Source organism: Mus pahari, chromosome 3 (genome assembly GCF_900095145.1).
Source record: "Mus pahari chromosome 3, PAHARI_EIJ_v1.1, whole genome shotgun sequence".
Taxonomy (NCBI): Eukaryota; Metazoa; Chordata; class Mammalia; order Rodentia; family Muridae; genus Mus; species Mus pahari.
Genome location: NC_034592.1, coordinates 90,328,599 through 90,339,255, shown reverse-complemented (window position 1 = coordinate 90,339,255; position 10,657 = coordinate 90,328,599). Strand labels below are relative to the sequence as shown.

Genomic DNA, 10,657 nt, shown 5'->3' with positions numbered 1-10,657 from the left:
AGAGAGAGAGAGAGAGAGAGAGAGAGACAGAGACAGAGACAGAGACAGAGACAGAGACAGAGACAGAGAGACAGAGAGAGTTTCTCAAGGGGACACAAGGGCGGGTTTAGAATCCTTCTTTGTCTGATTAATAAAAATCATGCTCTGATCAGCGCAAACCAACAGGGCATTCATTTTTCCCTTCACAGCCTATCCTCTTTCAGGATGTTGAGCTCTTCAGTACGAACCCAGTCCAAAGTGTTTTCTTCCCATGCAGAAACACACAATATGTGGTGGTGGGGAAGGCCTCTGAAACTATGTCTAACGTAAATTCATGTATTGACCTGGGTTATTCAATGATTCTCTGATACACAGAAACAAACATACAAATTAAGATAATAAAGTAGAACTGTGTCTAGTGAGATATACCTAGCATGGTGTCAATGTATCAGGCCCAATGACCTGAGCTGATAAAGATCAACAATGAAGAATAAGACACCTGTCATGAAAATGATGTCTGAGGGGCTCATGCAAGCTCTGTGTTTGGTTTAAGTATACTCTGAGAAGTTAACTAATCAGAATGTCTTAAAGTGCACTTAATTCCCCTTTAGGGACCTACATAAATCTTTTGAATTTGTGATACCATACATTCTGCATAGTCAGCAATTTATCATGCAGTCACTTGCGTGCTTCTATGCAAGAGGGCCCTAGGTATGGGAGCAGCACATCATGGCAGAAAACAGGGAGAAGTCATTTGCAAGAGCAGATGCTCTTGGTACCTTGGTGATTAGCCACATGCTGCCTGAAGGCCAGGACACTCTCTGATTCTTGCTGTTGACTTCGCTCCTTGAGGAACAGTACTTTCTGATGGAAACAGAGGCATAATGGACAATATTGGGATCCATCTGTACCACAAGGAGAGGGATACACATTCAATTTGTAGTCTAAAACTGAGCACTCTTCAACACACCTATTCGAAATGAATGAACCATGACAAAACATTAGGTTTTCTGACTGAGGGGGTGTCTTCAAAAGTGAGTACTTAGCCTCATTTAATTCAAATCGTGTGTTTGATTGTCAGTACTGATGATATGTAAAGACCGTGGGCTGTGTGGCATGGAATATTATAAAATATTTTTTATGCCTTAAAAATGCCTTAAAAATATTTTTTATGCCTTTCTGTCTTTCTGTGTCTGCTTCTGTACCCACCTCTCTCCCTCCCTCCTTCTCTCTCTCTCTCTCTCTCTCTCTCTCTCTCTCTCTCTTTCTCTCTCTCTCTCTCTCACACACACACACACACACACATATGCTTGTGCAGAATTTCATGTTAAACATTATGAAAATGTTATTAAATTGCATTAGAGGCATCTAAAATAATGGGCACATTTTGTTATAAAAATAAAAATGAAGTATCTTGAAAGAGTAACATATGATATAACCCTTGAAGGATGCATCTGATATGGATAATATAAAGGAAAATGTTATCAAAAATAAGGTCATTTTAGTTCATATATTGTAGAATTTCATACTAGACTTAAAAGGTAAATTTGAGCAAACTCAGGAAAACATCAGGTAAGGGCTACAGAGTTAGGTGAGCTGCAGGGAGATGCTGAAAGCTTTCACTAGGGTCTAGCTCACCATAGGTTTTAGGAAGGCTGATATGCCACAGGGTGACATCATGGATTGTGAAATGGAAACATCAAATGTAGCGGGGAATGATCAGGAGTCCACATATGCTCCTGAGAATAAAAACATATTAACCGAGACTTCAGCTTGAAGAATCACTGAAGAAGGGTGTGCACTGATGGAGGAACATGCCATCCATATCTCCTGGGGTCATTATGAGATTGCACAACCTGTATTGTTTAATCACATTGTATATGTGGGAGGCATTTTGCACCCTCTCATATGTTTTGCTTAGACCTGACTGTTTAATTCCCATCCATTTGTGTCACCTGTAGGAACTCCGTTATTTCACACTTAATAAAATTCAATTCGTAAGTTACAGTAACATTGTCCTCAAGTAGCTACAGCTTTTAAAGAGCAGTATCTATAGAGCAATGCCAATGTATCCTTTTAGTATGATAAATGGTGCTGCTTCAATAACCACTTAACTTACTTTCTGATGTTAAAAGTCTTCAAGTTCAACAATACTATTTATTTCCTGAGTAACAGATGACTTTAAATATACAAATTAAACAATAATTCATAAAGCTATATTTTAAATTGTCCAAGTGATCACTGAAAGGTACATTATGATGATTATTCTGTAAGAAAAAAAAGAGATCTTTCTCAAGAGGAGAAAATGTTGTATGACTCCTTTGTGTGAAAATGAAAGTTTTTTTTTTTTAAATATCTTTTGTGGTAGTTTCTCCTCACATGAGCAGATCTGACCTACAGTGCTCTGGTTGTGTATCCCCCAGAAAGCCAGGCATTGCTGGCCTCTAGCAGGGATTCCCCACAGATTATGAACAATAATAAACTCTATTCTGCTAAGCCATCCTCCACAGGATTCAATATTTAAAGCAGCGCTCCCACTCTACCTCTTCACTCCAAGTTGCCATCATATTCTAAACTTCCCTGTGTATCTGGCAGGAGATTGTTTTGACTGGAATTAGAAGGAAGACCCATGCTGCCAACTGCTTCTTTGTACAGCACCTGCTGCCAGCGCCTAAATTCTTGTTATCTCCACAACATGGTTTAATCTTTTAACAGTTGGCTTATTGGTGAAGAGCAAAGGGGTCCTTTGTCTCTGCCTTGGGCTGGCACCCAGGTTTCACACCATGCTGTTCTTCAAGAGATATTTTGCTGGACAGTTCCCAAGTGATTCTGCACAGGGCAGACACAGCCAGACCCACACCAATGCAGCTTCGTTTACATTACTAAAAAAAAAAAAAAAATCTAGAAGGAAGGAATCCTGCCAACTCTTAACTAACAGTTACCTCTAAGAATCTTCTCCTGTGGCCTGTCTGCTTGACTCATTGTCCCATCTCTGCCTTCTCTTTGTCTTTTTTTCATTTTTGCCTTTGAAACATTTATCACAGGAAGTTAATTTTCAGTGTTTTTACCTACAGGAAAAGAGACAAGCTCATCAGGAAACAAGGCAGTGGAAAACATTGTAGAACAGAGCCAACAAAAATGATTTTTAGAATCTGGTGACAAAGACAAAGATATATATATATATATATATATATATATATATATATATATATATATATATTCCCTAAGCACTGCCCTCCTGTGCATATTCATAGTGAGCACCCAAAAGTTTATGAAAAACTTGATCTCTTTGTAAAATCTATTTTATCTTATNTGTGTGTGTGTGTGTATCTCTCTGTGTGTGTTGAGCATGAATGTGCACACATGCTATGGAGTACAAGCAGAGGTCAGAGAACAACTTTATGGAACTGTTTGTCTCCTTCCACTTTTACATGTGATCCTGGGACCTCACTTTGTTATGAGGCACACAAGATGAATGCTTTTAACCACTGAGCCCTCTCAATGGCCCAACTTAACTGCTTATCTCTAGCATAAATAGTTTACAAGGAGAAAGAGAGGGGTAAAATTTGTGAAAATTATGATTAAAGAAAATTTCCCACAATTTACAAAGTAATATGTGTGTGTGTGTTTGTGTGTGTGTGTGTGTGTATATCTGTGCACATGTGAATAGAAGTATTTGTGCTGAGTCTGATATTTAAGTACATATGTCCTATCTGGTAATGAAAGGCCTTCTTAAGTGCTGCCGTGATTGAGAAGGGAATTCTTGTTTATTCATTTGGATGCCTATATTCATTGTCCCCTTTAAAGGATCATAATAATCTCCCTTGTTTGCATATATGGTGCTGATGTAGAGAGGCTGAGCCAATTCAAATTCCTTGTTTTGTTCCTCTATCGATTCATAATGATGGCCTGATTCCAATACCCACTTGTCTTCTCTTGCAGAACCCCAAAGAAGTGGACCACCAAGGAAGGAGAAACTCACAGATCACAACCTTCAATTCAAACAAAGTATTTACTACCTAGAGATTATGTGTAAAATTTCACTTTTGATGATGCACTTTAGTGTTAAGTTAAATAATTTTATATATGAACCACTGTAAGAAATAGTATAAAATATCTTTCATCCCATTATCAATTCCCCATCTCATTCCCACCAAGAAATGAAAAGGTAGTAGAGCAGAAAATATCAAAACAACATAACTATATACAACTAACCTATAAAGGCGCTTAAGACCTAGGTATACAGTCCTCAAGTGGCTTGCATTATTAGTCCCAAAATAAGGAAGAAACTGAGCAATTGATTTAAAGTCCAGTGTTATGAGCAAGTGTTTATCTGTTTCCAGCCTCCTTGTGTTCAAAGATTAATTGCAGAATAATCACAAGATGGATGTATTCTGCAAGTATCAATAAGATCTGAATTTACTAATTAACTTGTAACAAATATGCCATGACTCTAAATTTAAAAATTGATTATTTTCTTGCTATTTTTGTAAAGAACATTGTTATGAAGGCCCTTTAATACCTAGTCCCAAAAGACCAAATCAAATATAATTTTCTTTTCCATTATGGCAAAATTCAAGGTGTGCCAAGCACTGGAGTCCATGTTTTTCTGCTCTTTTTTTTTTCTCTCTCTCACAACCAGCCATTTCTCTAGGTATTTTTTTTTTTCACAAATTTGTTTTTCTATTAACTACCATGAAGTTTAAATCTCATCCACTGCATGGAAACATATAATTTGATTGCTCTAAAACTGAATCAATCTACAAATGTTGCCAATGTGAGCAACAATGGAAGAGAGTTGTCGAAAGACGTGTGTGCCAAATTGTCAACTCTTAGTGGCTTCCAAATCTGGTTTTGAAATGGATAAAAGAGCAACAGGCTATAATTGTCAGGGTTACAGTGTCGCCCACATTGCAAATGGGGATTGTATGTTCCAGATACTTCTCTGTAGGAAAGGTTTTACTTGTCAATAAGAGATTTAAAAGAACAGTCAGGGGCTGGGCAATGAGATGTCTACCTCCAGCCAATTTAAAAAAACTATGCATCAGGAATATTGGCTTTTCTTTCCCTTCCCTCAACCCCTGTTATAATCCTCTTACTGTCTTCTTTACCTCAGTGAGCACCAAGATTCCACAATAAAATGTCCTGTAGATGCCTGTCACCTCTGCCTCACCTGCCTTTAAAGCACTCCTTTTCAGGTTATTAAATTACCACTTGAAACATGCTGGCCACCTCTCTGTAAGTAATTTGAGACACTTTACTGAAAGGATTTTAAAGATTTCACAGCTATGTTGGGGCCGTTTGTTCCAGAAGCATCTCCTTACTGGACAGTTCATCAAGATCTTGCTTTTTTCACTCACTATTTTGGTTGAATTTTATTAAAAATCAGTGAATTCTTTCAATAATAAAATAGTGAAAAAAACATTTATTTAAGATGAATATTTTCTCATTTTCACTAGGTCATAAGATCCAATTAGCGAATAAGAATACGTGCAGACTATTTTCTGTACCTTCTTTGCATTAGAGAATATGTCATCTTATAAAGTGGCACTTGAACGGAGATGAGAGAAAGGCTCCCTCTGCCTCCATTCCCCTGGTACTGTTTGATATCTTTTTTTTTTTTCCATTTAAGTTTGAACTGGTCTCTGTTGAGTGAGTTACTTAACTCATCAGCTTTCTTCAATTTTGCTAATTCTGTATATATAAATACTGAAGCACACACAAGCAAGATCAGGGCCTGTCCTTGAGGGAGCTTGGGTCTCACAAGGAGGATAAGGCAAAGGCCCCCGAGTCGTCTTCCTAACACTGAATTGGATCTTACCTCTGATTAAACATTCCCAGTGTCTTCTCAAAAAGAACCGCCAACCAAATCTTTACTGTTGAATTTAAACCTTTCTGATTCCAGCATTTCCAGTAGAGTCTGCCACCGAACCCTACCTGCTCCCAAAGAAACCAGAACTGGGGTTGAGGAGTAAAGAGATATAGATCCCATTTGTCTGATAGTCTATCCACCTAGCCAAATTGTCAAGCTGTGGGATCAGTGCTAGACATTTCCTTTAAAAATAAAGTGAAAAACAATACAAGGAGACAATCAAAGTTGACCCCAGGCTTCCACACATGCCTGCAAGGTAAGCACAACTGTATCTGCACATGTACACACATGCATGAACCATGCACAAATGATAACAATAGTAATAATTAGTAAAATAGTAGCTTTGTCAATGCTATACTATTAATAACACAAAACAGATTTTTCTGGGACTATAAATACCAAAAGTATGATGTAGAGTTTAAGGAAGGGGTGAAGTCAAGATAGACTTCCTGAGGCAGTCATGGGAAATTTTTCAAGAGGATCAATGAATGTGCCAGACTCCAAGCTAGAACATGGCAAAGGGAGGCAGAGATGACCAGAGAGTAGTGACAAAGAAAAATAAAATGAGGTTGAGTTCTAGGCAACAGGGTCACTATGGATGCATCAGGATGTGGAATGTTTTCCCAAAGCAGCAGACGAACAATTTGATTGCAGTAACACACAGAGGATACAAGCAACTGGGGCTACATGTGACCTCATCTCAAACATCCAACACACACACACACATGCAGGTGCACGCGCACAGACACCCACATACACATAAGCACACACACACACACACACACACACACACGCACACAAGCACACACACACATGCAGACACAAGCACACACATGCACACATTGTGCTGTCCATATGTTTGTATGCAGGTATATCACTTAGAATTCTGTATTGGCATCTACACATATTGTCTATGTCCCAAGAATTTCCAAAAGACCAAGAGCCAAGGAAGGAAAATGCTTATACCAAATGACAAAATCTACAAAGAGTTTTCAACAGAAAGAAATCAGGGAGAGCAGATCTGAGAAGACAAAACAAAGATTCTCTTTGGAGGATCTGGGATGACTGCATGTAAAAATACAAGAAGGAGTATAACCGTATGGACTGGGACAGGGAATGAGTGAGAGAGAGTGGTTCAGGCGAGGCACAGCACAAGCTGCTGCACAAGCTCGCTATGGCACAAAGCTCACTAACTCCAGGTGCCAGGTGCAGACAGGACCAAGATGATGAAAGATTGGGGATATCAATTGGCAGGGGGGAGTGGGAACCTTGTTGGACGATAGACACAAGAGGTGATTTTAAACAAACAAACAAACAAAAAATACCAAGCAAAAAAACCCTAATGAGGAATGCTAACAGGAAGAGACCTATGCCTGTTATACCTCAATGTCAGATGAGCCCCTTGCATTGTGTCTGAGGAGGCGGAAGTTCTGCTTTTTGCAGACACAGACGTTATTCAACATATTTTTTCCTTCTGCTCAAGAGCTAAAGTTTGTAACTGACATAAACAATAATCTAACAAAATGTTTTTCAGTGAAGAAACATTGGAGAATTGTTCCTCTTCAGATATACTTTAAGTGTCTTCAATAGGCCAATTGATAAAAGTTATGGAGGATGAATTTATAAGAAAAAATAATAAACAGATGAGAGTGTGGTTGCCATGAATTGAATTGGGATATATAAATATATATATATATATATATATATATATATATATATATATATATATATCCAATTTTATTAGATATGTTCTTCATTTTCAATTCAAATGCTATCCTGAAAGTCCCCTATACCCTCCCCACACCCTGCTCCCCAACCCACCCACTCCTACTTCCTGGCCCTGGCATTCCCCTATACTGGAGCATATAAAGTTTGCAAGACCAAGGGCCTTTCCTCCCAATGATGGCCGATTAGGCCATCTTCTGCTACATATGCAGCTAGAGACACGAGCTCAGGAGGTATTGGTTAGTTTATATTGCTGTTCCTCCTATAGGGTTACAGACCCCTTCAGCTTCTTGAGTACTTTCTCTAGCTCCTCCATTGGGGGCCCCGTGTTCCATCCAATAGATGACTGTGAGCATCCACTTCTGTATTTGCCAGGCACTGGCTTCTAAAAAATCCATTTCCTTTAGATACACCAGATACATAGACCAGAATAGCAAGTAAGGTAGATCATAACATACAAGGAGTTTGCATGCATCTTTTTATTAAATTACTTATTTCTTTATGTTTGTGAAGGTCAGAGGACAATTTGCTAGAATTTCTCTTCTGGCACTATGCGAGTCCACGGGACTGAATTCAAGTGCTCAGGATTGTCCACAAGTGGGTAACTCAAGGTAACAGACATTTTAAAAACTCTCTTAAAGAATCCCAACTCATTAATTATTTCTGAATGAAAATTATAACAAACAGTATGATTTATATGACACAATCCAAGCAGAATATTTTCATGTATGAACACTATATGCTGTGTAAGGTTTGAAATAATTAAAAATTATACAGAAGTCATTGTTCACCCAGAAGTCACTGCTGCCCCAAATAAAACTATTTCTGTAAGGAAAATCTTTAAAAAAAAATGTCCACTATGTAACAGTAGTACAATAGATGAGCGTCTACTAAGTAAAATACACTCTGTTACAGCACAGTCAGTCTGACCTTGTTGTGTAGGAAGTGAATTTCCAAGGCCACTTTTTCAAACCAATCAGGGATCTTTTGGCTGGTGCATTCAAAGTTCACTGGCAATCCCTCGCAAATTTCCCAACAAGAACAATAAGTTACTATACTTAGTTTTATTAGAATAAAAATATTCAACTATAATACTTTATTAGTTTCATTATTAATGAACAATATCCTCTATTACTGGAATGTTGTGATACAAAACATTTATAAAGCATGTTAGCATTTGTAAGTGGGAAAAAGGTTTAAATTTTATCTTGTAATTACTTATGATATATGGGAATTCAATCTTTAATTATTGATGGAAAGCAAAAATAATCATCAAGAATTTCTTGTAGTGGAAATACAAATACACTAAGCTATGAATAGTAAAGAACCTTTTGATACTTACACTGGTTAAACATGTTAGTTTTGAATTTTCAAGATAGCCTGTAGAAGCATAACAGATTAATGGGAATCCAGGAGAAAATGCAATCTAAAGAAGTTGCATTTCACTCTTAGTGTAGACAAATATCTTAAAAGTAACAAAATACTTACCCTAAAGCAATGACCTGGCTCATCCCTGGTGTGTTAGAGCACATTGTACAGCAGTGCTTCTCGACCTTCCTAATGCTGCCACCCTTTAATACAGTTCTTCATGTTGTGGGAACCCCAAACATAAAATTATTTTGTTGCTACCTTATAACTGTAATTTTGCTACTGTTATGAATAATAATATAAGTATCTGATAAGCAGGATTTCTGATATGTCACCCTGAAAGATGTCATAACCTACAGGTCAAGAACCACTGCTATACAGCATGCTGTCCAGAAGAAATCGGTCCTGGGATCTAATATCCTATTACCAAGACACTTGCCACGGCCTCGTTCATTGCTCTTCGACTCATAACAGCTAGGAAATGAAATCGACCCAGATGTCCATCACCAGGTGATAGATAAGAAAAATGTCTGCATACTCACATGAAATGAAATATGACTTGTCTATAAAGAAAAATGAAATCTATATTTAAATGTGTAGAACAAGAAAAAAATTATATTAGGTTGAGGTCACGCTGGCCCAGAAAGATGAACACAGTGTGTGAATCCTAGCTTACCTTTTTTTTTTTTTTTTGTCTTATACACTTAACTTGGGGCACATATGGAGGCCAGCTAAGTAGAAAGGGGCATATTTTTAGTTGGAGACACACCAACCAAGAGGAAAGTAATAGGTTTTAGGTATAACTGCAAGCAGTAAGGTATGATACTGGGATAGGAAAGGTGAGAAATCAGGCAGGTCTATGAGAGGATGGGGAAACCAGGTTTGTAAGGGGGCAGGGCTAGACCAAAGGAAGGGAATGTGAAAGGAAGTGCGACTCTACTACCTTACAATCCAACTCTAAAAAAGAAGAAGTAAATGTACGGATAGTAGACCACGAGTGAAAAGAAGGAAGAGAGAATATGGAGTTAGAAGATCGTACAGGGATAAAGGTGAAGATTATTTGTAGAGGAGGGAGAAGAGTACTGGATGAGTTATTCAAGGTAAATGTTGTATGAGAATGCTATATGCAAACCTACTATTTAGAAAACTAATTTCAAAATAAAACTATAACTAAAAGATTTGGAACTGAATTCCCTGTGTGGGTGGTCCATGTAACTCTCAGAAGACATGGCTTCCTAAATAAAAATCTCAGTGCCAGGTCATGGATTGCTTCCTATCAATTATTGATAATGGAGATCCCAGAAATCTCCAAACCAACACAGGTGATTGCTATTGCCCTTGGCTACCCACCACAAGTTCATGGTAAGTCCCTTCACTAAAGACACCATACGCTCTGGCTGCAGAGCATAGAGAAATCAATCTCATTCTGACTGGGAAACTTGATTTTTGCTGGTTGGCTTTTATGGGGTTAGAATATGCTATATAGACTGATGAGGGAGAAAAGACATCAATAATTTGACTCAGCAATGAACCCTCTTTGCTATAATGCCAACCAAGCAAGAAATGCCTACTGGTGTGTTAGTGGCACAAATGTTACAAAGTAACTTACTGCTTTATGGTAAGATTTCAGGACTTCTCTTCATGAGGTAATTTGCTACCTCATCTTATAATAATAGTCAAAAGTTCATAGATAGGAAAGTCACAGGAACTAGG

General features: G+C 37.9%; 1 protein-coding gene across 1 annotated transcript in view; it reads right to left on the bottom strand.

Annotated features, from left to right (window-relative positions):
• The window catches only part of Dcdc1 (doublecortin domain containing 1), a 360,393-nt gene that overhangs the window by 180,065 nt on the left and 169,671 nt on the right, over nt 1-10,657 (bottom strand). The window contains 2 exon segments of the mRNA XM_021194912.2: nt 759-884; nt 8,507-8,633. Coding sequence (XP_021050571.2) covers nt 759-884; nt 8,507-8,633 — 253 coding nt within the window.